General features: G+C 41.7%; 1 protein-coding gene across 4 annotated transcripts; it reads right to left on the bottom strand.

The window, feature by feature from the left end:
- Positions 1-1,189: 1,189 nt before the first annotated feature.
- E2F6 (E2F transcription factor 6) lies at positions 1,190-22,288 on the bottom strand. Of its 4 annotated transcripts, none has more exons than XM_075923492.1 (7): positions 22,155-22,288; positions 20,833-20,887; positions 17,154-17,370; positions 16,604-16,762; positions 15,448-15,562; positions 9,546-9,693; positions 1,190-1,955 (listed from the first exon to the last, which is right to left on the bottom strand). In XM_075923492.1, exons 1-6 carry the CDS (start codon positions 22,209-22,211, stop codon positions 9,565-9,567), a joined length of 732 nt encoding a protein of 243 aa, XP_075779607.1. In that variant the 5' UTR covers positions 22,212-22,288; the 3' UTR covers positions 1,190-1,955; positions 9,546-9,564. The 4 variants fall into 4 exon arrangements, with proteins under 4 accessions (XP_075779607.1, XP_075779608.1, XP_075779609.1 ...); XM_075923493.1 differs by having other exon boundaries at positions 17,160-17,370; XM_075923494.1 differs by lacking the exon at positions 22,155-22,288 and adding an exon at positions 21,926-22,068.
- Between the last annotated feature and the right edge of the window lie 784 nt (positions 22,289-23,072).

Genomic DNA, 23,072 nt, shown 5'->3' with positions numbered 1-23,072 from the left:
CAAACTCACAATGATCTTTCCACACACATTCTTTAGGATTTCTTGCTTCATTTAGTACTTGCTTGCTTGCTTCTAACCCGTTACAAGCTTCTTTGCAATCTGTATTACAACCTAGTCAGCAAGTCTACCTTCATTTCTCTAATCCGTTGATGAATCGTAAGTAATGCTTCTTTTGAAGCCCATGGTATAATTCATTCTTTTAAATGAAGCTGAAATAGGAAAGAATGAAATCTCAACAAAGCTAAAGTTCTGTTGGGGATTCACTAAGCCACCTCCCTTAGACATGGAACTTGTTAGATCAGATATAGAACATTTGAACGCTTCCTAAAACAAGTACTAGTCTGTTTAATACTTTTCTCGGTGGACAAAATTATATTTGGTTGACTAATTAGGGGTCTTCATTTAGTTGCATTGAAGCAATTTTGAGTCAGCTATCTTCTGTGCTGTTTGTTAACACAATGAAAGCTGACTTGTTTTAAAATAACACTATATAGAACGTCAGCATTTAAAACTTCTGATGATCTAACGACTCAAGTTACCAAAGGCTTTAATGGATGTAACTGCAAGAAAATGTTTCAGTCAGAACATAGTTGTAGTTTTTTTGATTTTCCTCTAAATTATACTAAGTCTATCATAGTTAATTTCGCCCATGCATAATTTTAAAGAAAAATCTTGATATCCAAGCACAATCTACACTATAGCAAAACAAAAAGGTGTTCCACACTTACGTTAACAGCCCAGATGAATTAATTCATTTGGAAAACTAGTTCCAGAAGGACAGTAGTGTAAGACACATTATACATTGTTAAACATTTTAAAAAAGATAAACTGGAGTTACAGCTGAGAGAACAGTTCCAAATTAGGCAGGTTTGGTAAAAGTTATGAAAAGACTGCTCTACTATTTCAAAGCACTGTGTTGCAGTTAAGTTCAAGACATAGGTAGCAACCATTAATAACAGATTTACACATTGATAACTGGGTACATAGTGCTGTCAAGATCCCTCAATACTATAACATTTAGTTTTAGGAGTTGGAGTGCTTGTAAATGAAAATGTTTCAGTATATTATGCTTGTCTAATTTACAAATAATAGTTTTACATAAGTTTCATACTGTTCATAAGTCACCTAATTAATTTCTACTGTTGAAAGGGAAAGCCAAGTGAAGTCCAATTAAACACCGTTAGACTGATCACTTTTCATATTTACAAGTTTATTTCAGTTTTTGCTGTACAAAGGCAGAAGTGCAATTCATTTTGTTAATCTATACATGATACAAATATTTACATAGAGGCCACTGTTTTTAACTTCATTGTTCACACCATTGTTACTTGCTGAGTTGGATGTAGTAATCAGCATCTGCACAGTGTAAGTCATAGCTTTAATTTTTCATGATGTTTACTTGTCTTATATTCCTCATGGGTAAGAAAAGCCCTGCAATACTCCAGTTCTGGATTCTTACATTATATTTAACAGTCCTGTTTAGTGAAACTCCAGCTTCAGAATTAAAAGTGCATTTCTTTACTATCTATAGTCTCACAGGACCAAGTTTTGATGTTTTGTTCCCAGATGCAGCTTTAAAGAATCTTCATTTTTTGAAATAGTTTCCTGTCCACATTTACTATCACTCACATTTAATTTAAAAAAAACAGTAAAACAAGGCCATGTCCCTCAAAACACTGCAGATTATGCACAAGTGTATAGGAAAATGCTTCTAAAAATGGCTCCTCACATTGCCTTCTTTTGGACAGAAGCAACTGAAGACAATTGTGTGAAAGCACTCAACTGAATTATTGCCATTTTAAGTTTGAAAAACATTTCAGAGAATTATAAAGTTGAGCATGTTCATAGTTCCAAGTGTCTTTCTTAGGGAATTCTGCAGTGCATATATTCATAATCTGTACAGGACTTGGCATTCCAATGGTTCTTCATCTTTTAAATTGATTCAAAATCTCAATCTAAAAGGGAAGTAAAGAAAAGATAACCAAAACATTTATTATCTTTCAGGGAACATTCATATTTATATGAAATAAACAGACAAGTCCTTAAAACATGACATATAGAAGTCTTAAGAGCACCATACAACTAGCTTTCTTTCCCACTTGCACTGTCATTGTGATGCAGCTCTGATTCCAAATTAGCAAAAAGTTAAGTCTGATTGTACTTAAGAGTGCACTGAATTTTGGAATAAGCCCCAGTGAAAACAAGTATAGGTTGGGGTTCCTTTGGAAAAGCTGAGTTATGCTGAAGTAAAATAGGGAATCAGACTTATGACATCACCATTATGGGCTGAGAGTGTGGTGTTCCAAAATAAGAGGCATGTATTTTGTAATATATAATAAGAAAATGGCACACAGTGCCAACTGTCAACTCTAGATTTCTTACTGCAGCTTTTAGTACTGTATATTTGGGTGACAGATTCTAAACCTAGTTAACTAATTAAACAAGCCATAAAAATTACCTAAGTTTTTTTCCCCCCTAGCAACTTCCAACATAGCAAATAGCTTGGGAATTTACTTGTTAAATCACACTTGTACTAAAAGGCATAGACAGTGTCTTGAAGAATGGTGCATTGCAATTGTTCTTCAGACATATTCACATCATTTTCTCCCAATAAGCAGTTTTCCTTATAATATTCTTGCAGCTAGACCCTGCATCATCATCGTCTTGCTCTACTTACATCTGACATGTTTTCCTTTTTTACCTAGGGAAAGAACTTAATTAAAATATTCCCAGATGGGGGTCTCTCTTACACCCACAAGCCTTGACAGTTTTTCTGTGGCAAAAGTGTAGGGGAATATAGGAAGCTGCATGTGCATACTGAATGTTTTCCCTTCTCCTTCCAGTCCACTCCTATGTTCCTTTGTAAGCTGCCTCCATCCTTTTCTGTATATTATCTGTCTTTAAACAATGTCTTAAATAACTCTGCCAGTTTGGCCTAGGTTCACCACCACATAAGCACAGAACAAGAAATTATCCTATCCTGTCTCTGTTTGTCTTTGCACATGTTTCTCAGACTAACAAATTGAAACCCTAGAACTTTCTAGAAGCAAGAGCTGGCTGTTAGGCTGCTAGACAGACTAGAGCCATTACAGGCAGTCCCCGACTTACGCGGATCCGACTTATGTCGGATCCGCACTTACGAACGGGGCTCTCTCGCCCCGGAGCTCGCAGGCAGCGGTCCCGCCACCTCGACCTCCGGGACGAGAAAAGCTGCTCCCGGTGCCCCTGGTCTGCTGGGGACAGTCTCCAGCAGACCAGGGGCACCGGGAGCAAAGCCGCAGCCGCGGCGGGGTCCCGCGCCTCTGAGGCTTTGCCAGAGCAGCTAGTGTGCTGCCCGCCCCCCCCCCTCCCCCCCCCCCCCAGCAGACCAGGCTTTTGTTGTGGACCCTGGGGCAGAGCAGCTGGGGCGCTGCCTGTTGGTCCCGCAGCGCCGCTCTGGGCACTACTGGACCAACCCGGCAGCACCCCAGCTGCTCTGCCCCAGGCGCCCTGATTCAGCCGCTGCTGGTCAGTTTCAGCAGCGGCTGAATCAGGACGCCTGGGGCAGAGCAGCTGGTGTGCTGCTGGGTTGCTCCAGTAGCGTCGAGGAGCGGCGCTACTGGACCAACCCAGCAGCACCCCAGCTGCTCTGCCCCAGGCATCCCCAAGTCAGCCGCTGCTGAAACTGATCAGCGGCTGACTACAGGAAGCCCGAGACAGAGTTGCTCTGCCCCGGGCTTCCTGGAATCAGCCGCTGATCAGTTTCAGCAGCGGCTGACTTGGGGACGCTTGGGGTTCTTAAGTTGAATCTGTATGTAAGTCAGAACTGGCGGTCAGTTTCAGCAGCGGCTCAATCTGGACGCCAGTTCCGACTTACATACAGATTCAACTTAAGAACAAACCTACAGTCCCTATCTTGTACGTAACCCGGGGACTGCCTGTAATTCATTTTTACATATTAAGAGTAGGAATAGTATGTTTGTTATAAGATTTAATTGTAACTTATTTTTAAATTTAAAAATTAGTATTTTATTGATTTTAAATAAAAAATCAAATTTAAATAAAAACCATCTAATTTTTTTAAAAAAAATCATTGATTTTTATCCACCCTGGGTTGAAAGATGTGCATTTTAGAATCCTGAGAATCTCACTTTAAAAAAAAAATTGGACTAGCAATTTTATGGAGTATTGCTGTGCCAAGTAAACAGGAACAAATCATCTTCAGTTTTACACCCACCATAGTTACAGAAATCCTGGAGTCCTTTATTTTTAAAAATATTTTCACGTCCTATAGAAAGCAGTTAACTTTCTATAACTACATATTACAAGTTAACCAACCCATGATCTCTTTAAACTGACTTTTGGAAAGAGCTAACAACTCACTTGTTTAGGATTAGCGCCTTTAAACACAGGAGATACTTTATAAGGAAATAGCTAACTACTGTGCTAGGATTATACCAATATAAAGACGGTCAGAAACTGATCATCACATCATCACGCTACTATTCCACAACTGGCACAAACACAAAAGATGTGTATCAGGGAAAAGGGCAACTACGACTTTTCAAATAGCATTGCCAAAAATAAGATGCCTTAACTACTACCTCAGTGTCCATCAAACTACATATCCTGCTTTGTTTGCTTCCTGACAGCAATGACCTGTATCTATGACTGGTAATCAACTTGCATCTCTTCTGATGACAACAGAAGAATCAGCTCTTACTTGAAGTGAGCTTTTAGGTTAGTTGTCAAGTTTTCCTGTTTTGCAACCTGTGTAAGATTCTAATTTCAGAACAGCTGGGCACCAGATTATAAAAGAGAGTCTTACACAAAGTAAAAAAATGTATATATAACAAGTAGAACAAAGCAAATTGATTTTTTTCAGTTCAGCCAGAGTTATGTATATAAGTCGTTTGAATCAAAATGAATCCAAAGATTTTAAAAAGTTTCAGCAAATCAAGAAGTCCATTCTGGGATGAACAAAACATGTGTGACCCAAAATGTTTGGTTTCCAGCATATTAAAGTGCTAGATTCACTAAACATCAAGAAGAAGAAGAGGAGGAGGAGGAGGAGGAGGAGGAGAAGCCTCTCATCACCAGGCTATGTACACTTTCACTCTGGTTCAAATACTCAAGTATTTTATACATAAGTAGAACGGCTTCAGCAAAAATTAAGAGACTTGCCTCAGAACACTTTATAGTTTGGCAGTTAAGGCATGATTCTTTAAGGTAGTGGACGCAATCCAAATCCCTGCTCCATGTCAAGCAGTAGAAATAACTGAACCTAGGTCCTCCACAATGCTGTTATGTGCCCTAAGCACTGGGCTAAATGTTATAAGGGGATTCCACTGCTAGATGTTTTCTGAATGGGACCGAAGTTCCTTTGCAAATCTAACCCAAGGCTTTTTTTGGGACAAAACTAATGAATGTGTGCCAAATTTGCAAACAGGAGGAGCAGCAAGTTCTGGGAGGCAGTTGTAACCTGCAGGAGAGGGGTGGCAGAGGGCTTAGGTGAGTGTTTCTTAAACTTTTAAAGATGGAGGAACACCAAACAATACTTTTTTTTTTTTTAAATGAAGAACACCAAGGACTCCCCCCCCCACCCCCCCTCCCCCAACAAAGAGAGGGGCCAGGGAAAAGTTATTGAGCAAAAATAAAAATAGGGTTGAGGGGATAATTGAGGGGGAAAAAAGTCGCCTATCCCTTTAAGGGTGGCCATTTTGAACTCTGTTCTTCACGACACACCCGTGTCCCATGGAACACAGTTTAAGAAACACTAGTTTAGGTGATGACCTGGAGCAGAAGAGATGCTGGCCTGGGATAGAGAACTGGGGAGAGGGAGGAGCTGGGTTGCCTGTGGCAGGTAAGCACCTCCCAGCCAGAGCTTAAGTGGCTCCCAGGCAGCAGCCCTGGTAGACCCTGAGGCAGGCCCCCTGCCTGCCCACAATCTCAGGCTGCTTAAATTGGCTAGCTGCTCCCTGAAGCTCTTTGTTCGGGGTGCCTGGGGCAAGGGGAAGCTTTACTACCCCCTACCTCCCAGCAAAAATCTCTATGCTCCAATTAGCCAGTTTTCAGTCAATGGGAGCTGAGAGATTCTGCTGGGGGAGGGGAGCGAGGGGCAGCAAGCAAATCCTCTCCTTCCCAAAGGTGTCCAAAGCAGAAAGCCACAGAAGGTAACTGTGTGGGGCTGCTCCGAAGTGGCTGGCTGCTCCGTGTGTCAGGGTCCCATCAGGGTGGCGCATGGACTGGATCCGGATGCTTGGTGAACTGGATTTGGCTAGCAGGCCATATCTAGCTCATCCCCGGATTAACTGTTGCATGCAGACAACCATTCCTCAGTTCCTTCTCTACAATGAGCATGTTACTTTTCCCTCTGAAGCAGAGGAGAGGATGGAGTCATGGAGCATCCAAAGGGACAACTTCAGTTACTGCACCAGGTGAGCAGGGATGTAAACAACTAGTCTGCTACTTGATAAGCCTAGGCTTATCGAGTAGTCAAGTCGACTAGTTGCTTTCCCCACTCTTTGATGCCTCTGTGTCAGAGGCAGCAAGGAACAGGGCAGAAGCTGGTGCTGGGGGGAGCTGGCTTAAAAGCCAGTTCTCCCCAGCACCATCTCCACAGGGCGGTGGCAGGGGAGGCAGAGGCGCAGGGGGAACGGTCTGAGTGGGGACTGAAGCAGTCCCCACTCGAGCTGGTCCAACTGCTGTGCCTCTGCCTTTGAAATGTAAAAAGAGATGCTTGCGGCTCTTGCTACATTTAAAAAGAAGAGGCGCAGCTGAGAAGGGGAGGGTGGGGCACTCCTTACTGACTATTCTATTAGCTGATTAAGTCATGTGTTCCAGCCCCCTAATCATTTTTGTTGCCCTCCAATGCATCCACACCCTTAGCATTGGAAAAATTTCAGAAAAGGGCGACAAAAATGATTGGGGTTTTGAATGGGTCCCATATGAAGAAAGATGAAAAGTCCAAGTCTTTTTAAGCTTAAAAAAGAGGAGACTAAGGGGGTGTATGATAGAGATCTGTAAAATCAGGATTGGTGTGGAAAAAGTGAATAAGAAAAGTTATTTACTTTTTCCCCACAATATGAGAACTAGGGGTCAGCAAATTATATTAATAGGCAGCAGGTTTAAAACAAACAAAAAGAAGTTTCTCTCCAGTCAGTGCATAGTCAACCTATGGAACTCCTTTTCAGAGAGTATTGTGAAGGCTAGGACTTTAACAGGGTTTAAAAAAAAAAAGCTAGATAGATTCACAGAGGTTAAGTCCATCAATGGCTATTAGCCAGGAAGGGTAGGAATGGTGTCCCTAGCTGTGTCTGGAAGTAGGTGACAGGAGAGGGAATCACATGATGATTACCTGTTGTGTTCCCTCCTTCTGGGGCATGTGGTATTGCCCACTGTCAGCAGACAGGATGCTGGGCTAAATGGACCTTTAGTATGACCCAGTATGGCTGTTCTTATGTTTACATTCTTTCTGTAATGGGACCCCAGAATTGGACTCCAGATGTGGTCTCACTAGTGCCAAATAAAGAGGAACAATCACTTCCCTAGATCTGCTGGCAATGATCCTACTAATGCACCCTAATGTGCCATTAGCTTTCTTGACTGCAAGGGCACACTGTTAACTCATATCCAGCTTCTCATCCACTGTAAACTCCAGGTCTTCTGCCAAACTGCTGCTTAGCCAGTTGGTTCCCAGCCTGTAATAGTGCTTGAGATTCTTCCATCCTTAGTGCAGATCTCTGCACTTGTCCTCATTGAACCTCATCAAATTTCTTTTGGCCAAGCCTCTAATTTGTCTAGGTCACTCTGGACCCTATCCCTACCTTCTAAAGTATCTACCTCTCCCCTGAGCTTAGTGTCATCTGTGAACTTGATGAGGGTGCAATCCATCCACTCATCCAGGTCATTAATAAAGATGTTGAACAAAAGCAGCCCTTTGGGACACGCTGCTTGATACCGACCACATGATTTGAGGCATACCTTTTGCAGCTGAAGCCACCCACTGAAGGGAGTGCTTGACCTTGCTGAGAATTTTTTTTCAGGGAGTAACGTGAGGTACATAAGTTTAAAGCCATCTTTGTAGACATTGCATATGTAGCCTGGCATGTTTTAATACGAACATGGTTGTGGCCATATATCTGAAGAGTTACAAGCATTGTCTGGCTGAAACCTGTGGATGGTGTATGATGGTTATTATCGACTGGATTAGGATGTAAAAAGCAGAGTTGGGAAAGTTTTGGTTTTACTTGCAGACAGTCAAGATGAGACCCTATGGGCCAGTGTAGACGTAGCCTCTAAGTTTTAATTGTTGGGTTGGCGGGTCAGATTTGCTTTTGGTAATTTATGTGGAATTCTAACACGGCAAGTACATTTACTGTGAGGTTGGTAGCTCTTAGCGCCTTCTGTAGAGATGATACTCTTATGATACAATCATCCAGGCATGGGAATATCATAATCTTGGACTATGGAGGTGAAAAAAATTGATGGTCCTATGACTAGGTCAATAGGTAGTACCTGGTATTGATGCTGATTATTTTGCAGGGTGAAGCTGAGGAATGTCCTGGGTATAGAGTGGATTGTAATATGGAAATATACATCCAGCCCATTTCCTTTTTGTAATGCTGGAATTATAGTCACCAATATTACCACTTTGAAGTGTTGTTTCCATGATCTTTTTGAGCTGGAAATACTTTCTGTTCACCCATGTGGAAGAGGGCAGAATGGTGGCTAGTGGCTGCCTCATTACTTTGGCTTACTGCCTTATTACTTTTGTCAAGTTCATAATATCAGGGTTAATTAGCAGAGCAATCTTTGTGGAGGGTGACGTTTGCAGTATGTCTATCAATTTATGCTGAGTCCCTAGTAATTCCTCCATAGAGATGTCCAGGGAATCTGCTACTCTCCTGAAAGGACTTAAAATCCCCAGTCATGGAAGCATGATAGTCTCATCCAGGGATGAGACTAAATGTGAGTAGCACAGGGTCCCCCTTCCAGAGCATCCCCAAGTCATCTTTTTGGGATTCAGATGGTGGTTGGGCACAAGATAAAGGAGGTTTACAAATCATGGGGTTTTGTGCTCTGTAATATGACATGGGTCCCAGCAGGGCCATGCAGCAGACATTGCCATTGGTGGAGACCTGGAAATAGCTCCACACCACATTTCTCCTGTAATGAAGGAAAAAGGAGGTCATTCCTTCTCCACACTATCAATAATCACTGTCTGTACTGGGCACTCCAGGCAGCTGACTCAGACCTAGATGGATCGGGGTACCATTGGTATTGAAAACTGAGTTCCAGGTACCAAAGCAAGGGCTAGATCCTTGTGTGGTAAGAGACAGCGGTACTGTAAAGATTGATGTGATGGTCTGTATCTGCACTGGCGCTGCTAGTGTCAGAGCATATGTGATTGCTTATGAATGGAAGGTGGGGCCATAATGGTAGAGGAGTTTCAGAGCGTATAAAAGTGTTTATCCAATTCAGTTTGTCATAACGATTTAATACATATTTCACTGTGATTTGTCTTATACTGATAAATACCATTCTTTCATTTAAATCTCACATACCTTCATCAAGAGGCTCTGCTCATTTAGTTTCTGATGTCAGGGTATCCATATCTTCAAACGTTTTGGCACCTAGGTTATCTTGCTCCACTTCACATAAATATACATCAATGGGTCCCTTTGTGCTCTTTATACGTACTTCTATACAATCCTGCAAGACATATTTTATATAAAAAATCAGAAACATATATATATTAAGCCAAATAAAATATATGCAAAATATTTGAAGTAAAAATGAAATGTAACATTCAAAAACAGGCCAAGATATAGGAGCGACATTTTAACTTCAGACTGCAAGTCATTTTAAAGGTTCCTTTGTTCTTGATAATTTAGTATGATTACCTATGAAGTTGCCATACTAAATAACATCCATTAAATAGTGCATTTAAATAGCTTAAGTCTGTGCTCTAGAATGGTTTTGTTTTGATGAAAGTTCTTCCAATATGAAGAACTACTTTTTTCAGTTGGTCATTTTCAACAGCCTATCTTAATAAATGACTGAATTTTACCACACTTATGAACAGAGGTAGCAAAAGTGATGAGTTTAAAGGTCAATGTGTTTTGAGATATTCAATTGTCAATCAGCATTGGCACAAGTTTTACTGATAGCACAATCAATAGGGCAAAACATTTCATAAATTGCAGTATCAACACCCTGCAGTAGGTAATATCAGCAATGTAATGGATTTTCAAGAACTTAAAAAGGGAACACCGAATAACCTCAAGACATTCAGAGAAACAAGTTCTAGAAATATTGTTTTTCCCCAAAAAGAAGAAAAAAGTGTATTGTAATAGAAAAAAAATCAAATATGAAGAACAATTTACAGTATGATGTACAATTATTTAGAAATATAGTATCTGAGCTGGTAGCACCTTTTAAGTTGCCTGAAACTTTCCATTATACACCTCTGTTTTCAGTTGCTTATAAAACTGCAACACAGGCAGAAAATGCTCACATTAGGCACCTGCCTCAGGAGGAATCATTTTGGAAAACTTCAGCCAATTCAGTTTACAGCCGTTTCCAAGAATGAAAGCACGGGAAAATGCATTGCCAGAAATTATTAATATAGCCAAAACAGCATGTTCTTTCAGAAGTTGAAGCCCAAGCTTGTCAGAGACTGTCACTAATTGTGTGTTTCTCTTTTTTGATTGCCTGACTTGACATTCTACATCTGATTTTCTTAATTGCTGCATACTCACAGCTGCAACCAAAGCCAACAGGAGCTGTGCTTTGAACATATAAAGAGCTGTATAATGCTAAGTACTCTGAAAAGTCTTATCCTAGGAGTCTCAAATTCAACATTAGTGTACGCTTGTAAACAATCTCCGTGCCTCAGCTTTCCATCTGTAAAATAGGGGATGTTAATAAGTAGGGAAGTTAGAGTGTAACCGACTAACCGTTTAACTGATAAGCAGTTAATGGTGTCAGTTACATTCAGCCAGCTCCCAGGCAGGGCATCAAATCCTTATCTACAGAAGCTGGGCAGATTAGGGCTGCCAGCCTGACTCCTGGGGTGGAGGCTTCTCTGCCCAGCTTCCAGGGAGGCTTTGCTGTAGGCTCTGCAGTATAAGCTTATTTAAGTTTTATACTCTAGAGCCTGCAGCGTGTAACTGCTGATACTTGCAGTGGTTACACATTTACTTAACTAAATTTTAACACCCTTATTAATACTACCTTCTCATCTCAAGGTGTGTTGTGAAAATAAATTAATTTGTGAAGCATTCAGACACATTAACAATAAGCACCCCAGAAAAACCCACAAAAATTAATAATTCTGTTTACAGAGCAAGGTTTAAATGAATACCATCTATTCTTTGCACTGGCTGAAGTAGATACACTATAGAGAAAAACAGTATGTGACCATATAATTAAAAGATAATAATGCTTATGCACAAGGGGAACAAACTCAAGCTGTACAAGGAATCTTAAGCTTAAAAAAAAATCATCTTTAAGTGCTTGATTTTGCAACCTTAATCATTAAAACTTAGTTTTGTGTATATCTTTTATGTTCTGCTTCTTACATTTCCTTTCTTCGATTGGCTTTAAATAATTTTTTACCTCTTTTCACGTTTAAAAACAGGTGCATCTTGCATATAGTCTATTCTATTCAGAACACAAAATTTAGATCAAATCAACATGAACACCTCAGCAAATACACAAATGCAAAAGCCACGATATTTTTGCAATTTATAGCAAAAATAAAATGCCAAGTCTTGAGACTGTTAGACTAAGATGTCATATAAATGCATAGTATTTTTATGCCAGAAAGGACCATTTTGATCATTTAGTCTGGTGGTTTTCAAACTTAGGGTCGTGATCCTGTACTGCAGGCATGGGGAACCTTTTTTGGGATTGGGGGCCACTGTCCCACAGAAAAATCAGTCAGGGGCTGCACACAAGTGAGAAAAAACAAACAAACAAACAACCCTCATTAACATGGTCCCAACTGAGAAAGAGAAAGACACGTCCCACATTCCACATCAGGTGGAGCCTAGACTAGTAGATTGTGTGCGCTCCAGCCCACAGTGGAGCAGCAAGAGGACCGGAGTGCCGGCACGGGCTCCCCAATTTTCTATCCATGGTACGCCCAAATCTTGAATACTGCTTACAGATGTGATCACCTCATCTCAAAAAACATATATTGGCATTGGAAAAGGTTCAGAAAAGGGCAACAAAAATGATTAGGGGTTTAGAACGGGTGCCATATGAAGAGAGATTAAAAACTAAGACTTTTCAGCTTAGAAAAGAGGAGACAGTGGGGATATGATAGGGGCCTGTAAAACTATGACAGATATGGAGAAAGTGAATAAAAAAACATTTACTCATTCCCAGGGCTTGCCAAACTGCAGCGAGCCCCACTCGCCAGCCACGCTGTCTGGCGATCTGTGCATGCGCAAATCGCCCGAACCTGGCTCTTCCGGGCTGTAATCTACTTGCCATAGGTGAGTAGATTGCATTATTTGTCAAGCCCTGCTCATTCCTATAATACAAGAACTAGAGGTCTCCAAATGAAATTAATAGGTAGCAGGTTTAAAAACAAACAAAAGGAAGTTTTTGTTCATGCAGCACACAGTCAATCTGTGGAACTCCTTGCCAGAGGAGGTTGTGAAGACCAAGACTTTAAACGAGATTCAAAAAAGAACTAGATAAATTCATGAAGGTTAGGTCCATCAATGCTTATTAGCCAAAATGGGTAGTAATGGTATCCCTAGCCTCTGTTTGTTAGGGGCTGGAAATGGATGACAGGAAAGGGATCACTTGATTACCTGTTTCTGTTCACTCCCTCTGGGGCATCTGGTATTGGCCTATGTTGGAAGACAGGATACTGGACTAGATGGACCTTTCATCTCACCCAATATGGCCATTCTTCATGCTGGAGGATTCACCTGAGTCTGAGGGGCTGTATCCAGGTTCCCCACGCCACAGTACTGGGTTGTGGAATGTCAGGCACTGGATCTCATTGCTTCAGGGTGATCAGGTAACTAGTGGGGGGTGCTAAGGCAGGCTACCTGCCTATCCTGGCACCATAAACTGCTCAGCAGGCTCTGCTCCTAGGTGGGGGGTGGGAAGGAGAGCACACAGGGCTCCACCCCCCCAGATCTTACCCTGAGCACTAGCTTCACACTCCCATTGGCTAGGACACTGCCGCAGGCTGCTTCTGGGGTGCAGCATGGTCTGCAGTGCTAAGAGAGGCAGGAAACCTGCCTCAGCAACCCCCGCTGCATCGCTGACCAGGACCTAAAGGTAAACCCCTCCTGCCCCTGCCCTGAACCTCCCCCAAAAATGGTGCCCTTTCCTATGCCCCAAAGCTCTTATTCTCCACCCTACCCCAGAGCCCACACTCTATTCAAAATATGGTGCGTTGCAGGCATCAATAATTTTCTACAACTGGGTCATGAGAAAAAATGTTTGATCTAGTCTGGCTTCCTACATAACAGAACAGTAAGGTACTCTTCACTAGTAACTGTAATACGGCTCTCCTTACTCTAAATGATTTCACTTGCCTACAATCTATTTATACTTGGCAGTTTATACTAAATCATGTAAAGTACTGTATAAGCTTATTTCTTCAATTCCCTCTCAAACTCAAAATATATTCTAACTCCAAACTGAAGTAGCATGGGCATCAGTTACAGATGTTCCCTCATCCCCAGCAAAAGCAAAGTGGTAATCTATGATTAGTATTTTCCTAATCTAAGTAAAACACTACCCCACACACTTTTACACCAAAAATTAGAGCAGGCAGATTTGTTTTATGAAATGCATCCGATATGAATTCCAATATTACATAATACCAATATTAATTGGTGTGTAAAAAATAACTAACTAGAGTGAAAACCAACTGTTCTTACAAACTAATTCAGGGATTCTCAAACTTCATTGCACTGTGACCCCATTCTCAGAACAGAAGTAACTACATGACTTCAGGAGAGGAAGCCAAGCCTCCGCTGCCCTAAGTGTGGATGGGCAGAGCCAAAGCCCCACCGTCCCTATAACCTGGGTCCTGCCTGTAACCTGGGCTGTAACCTGTTCAGGGCTAAGGTTCCTCTAAGCTGCTTGACCATATAGCTATTTTCTGAGCTCTGCTCAGAAGTTCAAAGTTCCCACATAGGTAGGGAGCTCAGCTGATTGGCAGGAGGCAGGGTGTCTAGCTAAGCAGCTGCTAAACAGAGCTGCGCTGCTTGAACTGAAGAGCTCCCATAGCAGATAAGCAGGTGAGATAAACAGGCAAGATAAGGAGGGAATAAATGGTTGGGATGAGTTAGTAATTAATTAATTGGCTGGGGAGGAAGTCATTGGGGTAGTGTGGAGAGTCCCATCTGCCCAAAGGAGAGACAGACAGAGACAGAAACCCAGCAGTCTCTTCAACCCTCCTGGCCCGGGATCGGGGAGGTAAGGGGCTGACTGCCTGGGCTCGGTGGGGGAAAAGAGGGGATGGTTGGGTGCTGGCATCTGTGCAGTGAAGGGGAAAAAGGGGGCAGTTTGTTTGGGGTCTCCTGACTCACTTGCTGTAGTACTGTGTATCTGTCTGGGTTGGAAGGATGGGAAAAAGGAAGGCTGAATGGGGGGGGGGAGGGGGGGTGCCAGGAGGACATTTGCATGATTACATTTCAAACAAAGTTTACATAGGTGTTAATGGCTTAAGAAAGGAAAGAAAAATATTCTTTTAACAGAATATTTTTGGAGTGTTACAGATATCAAACTCTGTTCTTAATGATTTTTTAAAATCTTGTGTTACTAATTAATACATGGTAAACTGTATTGCATTAAGGCCAGATCTTTGCTATATGGTACAGTTCTGGCTCTTATGAGTCAAAAGTAGCAAGTACTAGGTACGATGCTAGTTTTGTAGGATGAAACCTTATTTGCAAGGCAAGCTCTTTGAAACATGCATCCGTCTACATTTGTTGGCTTCTACTCTAGTGGAAGAAAGCTAATTCCCTACCTTTGTACATCACCTTTGTGGTCATTAAGGGTACTTCACAGTAATTAGACACAGGTATCTTGTTTTAATACGTTAGAACAGTGGTTCCCAAACTTTTCAGCATCATGCCCCCTTTTTGATTTTTGAGAAACCCTCATGGCCCCCCCCCCCCCCCCCCCCCGCAAAAAAAAATAGCAGCAAAACTTGGGATGGGATTGACGGGGTGTGTGCGCGCCTGGGTCTCCTCGCCTCCCCGCCCCCCCACCCAGAGGTTCTTCATGCCCCCCAGTTTGGGAACCCATGTGTTAGAAGGAACACTGGTCCCCCGGTGGTAGGGTTCAGGTTTCAGCCCTAGACTCCAGCAAGTCTTAAGCCAGCCTTAGCGACCCCATAAAACAGGACTGCGACTCTCAGTACAAGAACTATTGCTCTTAATCTAAAAGTGTAGTTGCCTTATAGTAGTGAAAAGGAATACTTACTTCTTTAGGAGCTGGCACTTCTAGTTTTGTTTCCTCTGGAGCTTTGATCGCCATAACAATCTGTTCTTGGAAGGCCTTAATGCTATGAATATCTTGGTATGTCACATAAGCTAGTGTATACATTAGTCAAGGATTCTATAAAGTTAATTGTTTTAAGGAGGCATGGCTGTTAACATGAGATACAATTAATTTGATAACTTTCACGGAATGGACAGATTTCACTGATCACTATCTGAAAATGAATTTCTTTAAGCACAGGAATATTATTCTAGTTAGCCCTCTGCCTAGAGGCAAGCACAGAATGAGGAATCTTAAATCATATTCCCAGTGTTTGTGTTTGGTATTTAACTCATCTCAATTACAGAACTAGTTTTCATTCATTAAAGCTTACCTATGAGATAAGACTACTACCTATCCTATTTCTCAGAACTGGAAGGGACCTTGAGAGGGTCATCGAGTCCAGTCCCCTGCCATCACGGCAGGACCAAGTACCATCCCTGACAGATTTACCCCAGATCCTTAAATGGCCCCTTCAAGGATTGAACTCACAACCTTGGGTTTAGGAGGCCAATGCTCAAACCACTGAACTATTCCTCCCTTATGATTATGATATGTAAATATTCATAATTATTACAGAAACTGTGTTCCTTTAACTTTGATATTCTGCTGTTTAATGAAATAGGCATATGCCTGCAAATTTAAGTCTCTTTTGGACAGTAATTCCAAGTACTTTATTACTTGCCATGTACAAAGCATGGGAAGAAAGCAACAAATTTCACCTCTTCCTTGCCATTCTAAACTTGCCCTCACTCAAGCCATGTCTTCACTTGGAGGAAGATCACCACTGCCATGCTCAATCTACCAGAGTTGAATTTAGCAGGTCTAGTAAGGTCAATCAAATTCATAGGGTGCCCCCATTTTCACCAGGTACTCCGGCTCATAAGGGAAACTGACAGAAGCATTTGCTTCCATCAGCTTCCTGCTGTGGGAACAAGGTGGAAGCTTGAATCAAGGTACATTGACTCCAGCTATGTAATTAGCATGGAGCGAGTTGTATATCTGAATTGGACCATCCCCTTTAGCGTAGCCTGTAAGCATTTAGGCCAGGTCTAAGTGCAACTAGCCAAAGTCAGTTGTGAAGCAATTAAAAGGATATTTTGTGTTTTCTTTGTCATCTGTTAAGTCAAACAATTGGTGAGCACAGTCCTTAATTAATTCATCCAGAGCTTCTTCCATTGTTGAAAGATCAGAAAGTTCATCTCTAAGCCTTTGCTGTTGTGTTGCCTTTCCAGCAACCTGATCGAGATCAGATCCTCTAAAAGAATATTAACATTATCAAGAAGGTAGCTTACATTTATAAATGCAGGGTTTAGTAGAATAAAAATACTTAAACATTTTCTAACTTTTTTTAAAAAAGTATAGTTAAAGAATTGAAAGCTTTTGGTTATAAACTACCATTTTTGGCCAGTTAAACAAAATCTTCAAAATTGCTTCATTTTCGGACACTAGAAAGTTAACAAAGGCAGCCTATAATTGCAGACTATTATCTATACAGTACAATTAACAGGCTGTAAATTGAATTTATGATAGTTAATGGAAAACACTACAGAAACTAAAACAGATTCACAATTAAATAAAACTACATTTCTCAAAGTATCCAAACTATTTTTGCAAATGCAAGTTAGAAATTTTCAAAGCCAACTCACACCCACTGGATAAGATTCTTAGATCTTTTCTTAATTAGGTGGATTCCATCCAATACATTGGTGATGTCATATACTCTTCGTTTTCGTACCCCTAGAGTTGTTGCTACTTCATTCAAATCAAGAACACCATCTGGAGCAATTTTGACAAGATCCATGAATTTTCGGGTCAAGTAAACCAGGGATGCATCAAAACGAGGCTTTGTGACTTTCAGAGTTTCTGTAAAGGTTTGACATTGTATCATTTAGTATTAACGCAGGCAGATCTGTTCAAAGCATGGTCATAATGTTCAAATATACTGTGTTTATAGAAAGTGTTATATTAGCACAGGAGGTTGAAGCTTTGTTCTATAATCAGTACAAGGTGTAAAGAAAGCCATCTATCCAATAAGACTTAATTTGAGGAAGTTCTATCGAGAAAGTTAAAAGATCTCTCCATGCATTTTAAATTCTTGACATTGGACTTCCAACAAGCATATCAATTGTGATGTGGACACAATTTTATAAATTGGTAGGCTACTAGAGAGCCATCATGATAGTTTCTGTTTAAAAATAGTGCTGTTGCTAATTACAATCCTGTAACTAAGAGGTTAAAGACTGTGTCTGAATGCCACTTATCTATGACATCTGGTTCCTCACTTACCAAATAAAACAAAATTAAAAGCTGTTTATTATGTCTGCACATGGGGGCCATTTAACAAGTTCACAAAATAAAAAGTAAATGAGGCCACCCAGTTTTCAAACAGCTGTAATTATACGAATATCAACCACCACAATTTACTTCTGAGAAATTCAATTGCTGGCAAATTTGCTCTTCCATTTCATTTAATCAAGACATCTGGAACAAAAATCTTAAAAAAAAAAATAACTCCAGCTGTTTTTGAACCCTTTCAGAAAGAAGAGGATAATTTAGACATTGACCACAGAGAACTCCTATCTTATTCAACAGAACATTCTTTCTTTTCTATATGAAAACTAAAAAAAGTGCTGCTAATTTGTAGGGGGAAGCTCTCTTCCTGGTCCTCTCTATGGCTCAGAAGCTTCAAATATTGTACCAGTAAAGGGCATACTCCATTTTGGTTTTCACTGCCTAAGAGCACCTGAATTTTCATTAAAACAAAACAAAAAAAAACTATGGGCCAAATTCATCAAAGCCAAATGACTTCAGTTGAGTTGCATGGCATGTAACTCATAACAGAATTTGTCTCTCATATTCCTTAATTTTTTACTATTAAACTACCAATTTCTGACCTTGATTCTGTTAAGACTATGCTTGCTCCAAATCTGACTTAATAAATTAAGATTTTTAATGGAAATGTTCCAGTATTAATGAGACACCTGTGTCTGTAGTTTGCATGACTTCTTCACAGTATTTTACTCATTACTTTCCTGTAAGGTTGTGTACCTTATAACAGAATGGCAGAGATCCCGTGACTGCATCAAACTAAATTACCAGAAAATAAATAAAATACATAAAAGTACACCAGAAGCAGGAAGTCTGTCAGACAATCAGTGGTACCACTGGACAAGTAAGGTTCTAAAGGAGCACTCAAAGAAAATAAGGCCACTGTGTATAAACTAAATGATTTCTTTGCATCAGTCTTCATCCACACCTTTTTAGGTGATGAATCTGAGCAATCATCCCAGACTGATGTGTAAGATAGGAGGTTCGGTAACAAATTGATAAATTAAGCAGTAACAAGCCATCAGATTCAGATGGCATTCACACAAGAGTTTTGAAGGAACTCAAATATGAAATTATATAACTATTAACTGTGGTATGTAACCAATCACTCAAGTCAACTTCTGCACCAGATGACTGGAGGATAGCGAACGTGATACCAATTTAAAAAAAAAAAAAAAAAAAAAAAAAAAAAGACTCCAGGAACAATCCTTGCAATTACAGGCAACTTCAGTATCAGGCAAATCAGTAGAAACTATAGTAAAGAACAGAATTGTGAGATGAATACAATTTGTTGGGGAAGAGTCAACATGGCTTTTGTAAAGAGAAATCACATCAGTCTATTAGAACACTCGGAAGGGGAGGTCAGCAAACATGTGGACAAAGGTGATCCAATGACTACTGTGTATATAGATTTCCATAAAACCTTCGACAAATCCTCCATTAAAGGTTCTTAAGCAAATTAAGCAGTCATGGGCTAAGAGGAAAGGTTCACTCATGGATGAAAGATAGGTAAAATGATTAAATGAAATGAAATGGTTAAACGATAGGAAACCAAGGTTAGGAACAAATGGTCAGTTTCCACAATGAAGACACACAAAAAGTGCTGTGCATCAAGGCTCTGTATTGGGATTTGCTGGTCAACATATTCATAAATGATCTACACACACAAAGGAGTAATAGTGAGGTGGCAAATTTGACAGATAACACAAAATAACTCAAAATGGTTGACTCCAAAGCAGACTGCAAAGAATTACAAGGGATTTCACAAAACTAGCTGACTAGGCAACAAACTGACAACTGAAATTCAGTGTTGATGCAAAGTAATGCATTCTGGAAAACAATCTCAACTACACATACAAAATGATGGAGGGTGTAAATTAACTGTTATCACTCAAGAAAGATCTTGGATTCAGTGTGAATACTTCTCTTAAAACATCCACTCAATGTGCAACAGCAGTCAAAAAAGTAAACAGAATTTTGGGAATCATTAGTAAAGGGATAGATAGTAAAACAGAAAATGTCATAATGTCAGTATATAAATCCATGGTATGCCCACATCTGAAATACTTCATGCAGTTCTGGCTGCCCCATCTCAAAGATATATTAGCACTGGAAAAGGTACAGATAAGAGCAACAAAAATTATTAGGGATATGGAAGAGCTTCCATAAAAAGAAATATTACTAAGACTGAGATTTTACAACCTGAGAAAGAGAGGACTTAGGAGGAACATTTTGAAGATTCATAAAATCATGAATTGTGCGGAGAAAAGGAATAAAAACACTTCCTTATTCCCTATTGTAATGTGATGACTAGAGGTCACAAAATGAAACAAACAGCGAACAAGTTTAAAACAAATAAAAGAAAACATTACTTCACACAATGCAGTCTACATGTGGAACTCCTGGCCAGGGGATGATGTGAAAGCCAAGACTATAATGAAATTTTAAAAAATCTAGAACTCTTAAGGCCAGAAACAGGTGCTTTCCCCTATGGCTGGCTAGATAGTACTTGCAGCATAACATTTTCCTTTTCTCTGGTTTATCCAGAGTTTTGATTATCTGATCTTATGGCCCAGTCCCATTTAGAATAGATACATGGGGTTCTATAGCACATCATAACTGGTCATATCTTTCCTATTAGGCCCTACATACTTGTAGCCCCATTCCCCTTCCCCAGTCCAGCATATCTTCCATGAGACCAATTAACTATACTTATACCCTGTAACTATAAGGAGATTGAAAGTAAAAAACAATTACCAATGTGTTGCAGATTATTACTGCTTGCTCAGCTGCCTGATTTTGCTGCATGTCAGCCCTCTGTTTCATATAGATTACAAACAAATTAGAAGACAAGTATGTATAATAATGCCTGGTATTCTTTGGGTAATATATGAAGTAAGTTTGTGAGGAGAGCTGCTGTTTGTTCAAACACCTCCTCCAAACTCATAAACCTTGAAAAAAAATAAAAGTTTCTAAGTGTAAAGTTCAGGAACTTACTTCTCATTGTCACAAGTTGTGCCTCATCTTCCATATTAAGGTTGATTTTTGGTGGCTAAAAAACAAAACAATAATGATAAGTACAGGACATAAAATATACATATGGAAAACAGGAAGCTTTCCTAGGGGGATGATTACATAAGTTATCTTAAGTCTTCAGATAGTTTCAGTAGTCTTCCTACTGTTAATAGCTTTGCAGAAGTGTAACCAGGGGAAAATCTTGTTAATTTTTTCCCTGCTGCGTCTGAAACCTATGTAGGTAGCAGTGAAACAGACAACTGGGTTAGTTTTCACTGTGCTCTAGCTCAAACCTTTCCCAACCACAGCAGATGCCGGCACATAAACCAAACAGGATTAATACAAAGATTTGTGGAAGAGGTCAGTAGTGAAAACACCCCCCCCACACTCAACTCAGACTGATTGACCCACCCAGGGAGAAGTTATGAAGAACTCAGATGGCACAGAGAATGTTCCCCCTTAGCTGAGCAAAGGATTTGCTCCTCATACAGACATTGCATAGTAAGTATTAATGGATGACTTGATTATCTCGCTCCACTTTTTGAAGTCCCATTGCACAGATTATATAGTTTAAAATACAGGTAGATATAATTACAATACAAATAGCTTTACTGCAACTTTTAGGACAGCAGGCGAGGCTAGCACCTGTATTTACATTAGCCATGGATGTTTTTTGAACAGACTAGCAATAATGATCCTGGCCCACCTCCCTCTTTTTCTTACTACTTCTTTTTAAGCAATGCCACAAAACAGAAAGTTTCCCCAGTGAAACAGATACAAATTTCCAGCTTTACGACCAGCGACAGTCAGAAAAAAAACGCTGTCGAGTCAAATCTAGACCAAGTTTTAGGATTTGAAAAAAAAAAATCAGCGTACACACATTTTGTATTCCCGCACGAACAGATTTTGTTTTTAAATCACACTCCCGGGTAACCCACTACACCGTCATGTGCGCTGCATAACCAGAGAACAAGCCCCGAGAGAAAGAAGCTGTTTCGCAGCAGCAGCAGCAACCATCACGGTGCCCGCAGAGCCCTCAGCGGCTGGCAGAGCGTAGCCGCCTACCCATTTATACCATTCAAGCCGCACGCCGGAGAGAAGCATCTTCCCTTTGCCAGGGGGGGAGGGGGAATCGCGGACGGCGCGCGGAGAACGCCTGACATCGCCATTCATCGCAGCTGCCCCCCTCGCTCGCTGTGTGCTCAGGGGGCGGGGAGCGGCTGGGGCGCCTGGGAAGGGCGGGGGATTTAAAGCCTTTCGGGGTTTCCCCGCGCAGCCACCAGTCGCCTCCCGCCCTCACTCACCTGCAGCGCGTCCGGGTGCAGCGGCTGCAGGCTCTTCCCCTCGGCGGGGGAGGCCATGTTAGCTCGGCCCCTCTCCGCCCCGCGGCCGGGGTCTTGCGCGACGTCAGGCCCCTCGCCGCCTGCGATGCTGCTCACAGGCCACCGCCCACCTGGCGCGGCGAGTCCACGTCCGACCAAGGCGCCGCCCCCCGCCACACCTCTGGGAGGAGCGGGCGGGGCCCGGCCGCGCCGCGATCCGCTCCCCAGAGCGGCGTGGGCTGGGCGGGAAAAGCGATTCGCAGCGCTGGGGCGGTCGTGCGGCTCCCGGGGTCAGCCAGGCTGAGGCAGCGAGCCGCTCCTTCCGTTACCCACAAGCCTCCGCGAGCGGCCGCAGCCCTGGCGGTACAAACTCCGCCTCCTCTCCATGGCAGCGCCCGCGGACAGCGGCGCTTTCCTCAGGTGGGGGGACGTCAGGGATTACCCGTCTCGCGCCCTTCCCGGCCGGGTACAGGGCGGGGCCCACGGGTGCGTTTTAGACCGTTTTCTCTCTTGAGGGGCGCTAACGGGAAACACCCCGAGGAACCTGATCCTTGCCCGCCCCCCAACCTGCAGCGTGATGCAATTGGTGGTTCTTTGTGCGGCTGCTGCGTGCGGGTCAATGTCGCCCTGTGTTGTGAGGCTCTGGTGGCGCTGCAACGGGCGTCACAGAGTAAAGCCCAAACCCGGGGAGTCCTGGGTCTCCTTACAGACTAACGGAATTATTTGGAAAAACAACAAATAGTCTAGTAAAGACTAACAAAACATGAAGCTGGAATCATGACCTTTCGTGGGTGCAGCCCACTTCTTCACATGACAGGAGTATGAGAAGTCCAGAGCCACGAATAAAGACGGGAAGGGGAAGAGCGGTGATTGGTGGTTTGGTTTTTTTTTTTTTAATTT

Source organism: Pelodiscus sinensis, chromosome 3, assembly GCF_049634645.1.
Source record: "Pelodiscus sinensis isolate JC-2024 chromosome 3, ASM4963464v1, whole genome shotgun sequence".
In the NCBI taxonomy this organism is placed as follows: Eukaryota; Metazoa; Chordata; order Testudines; family Trionychidae; genus Pelodiscus; species Pelodiscus sinensis.
Note: the sequence above shows the minus strand (reverse complement) of the source record. Positions and strands in the feature narration are given on the sequence as shown.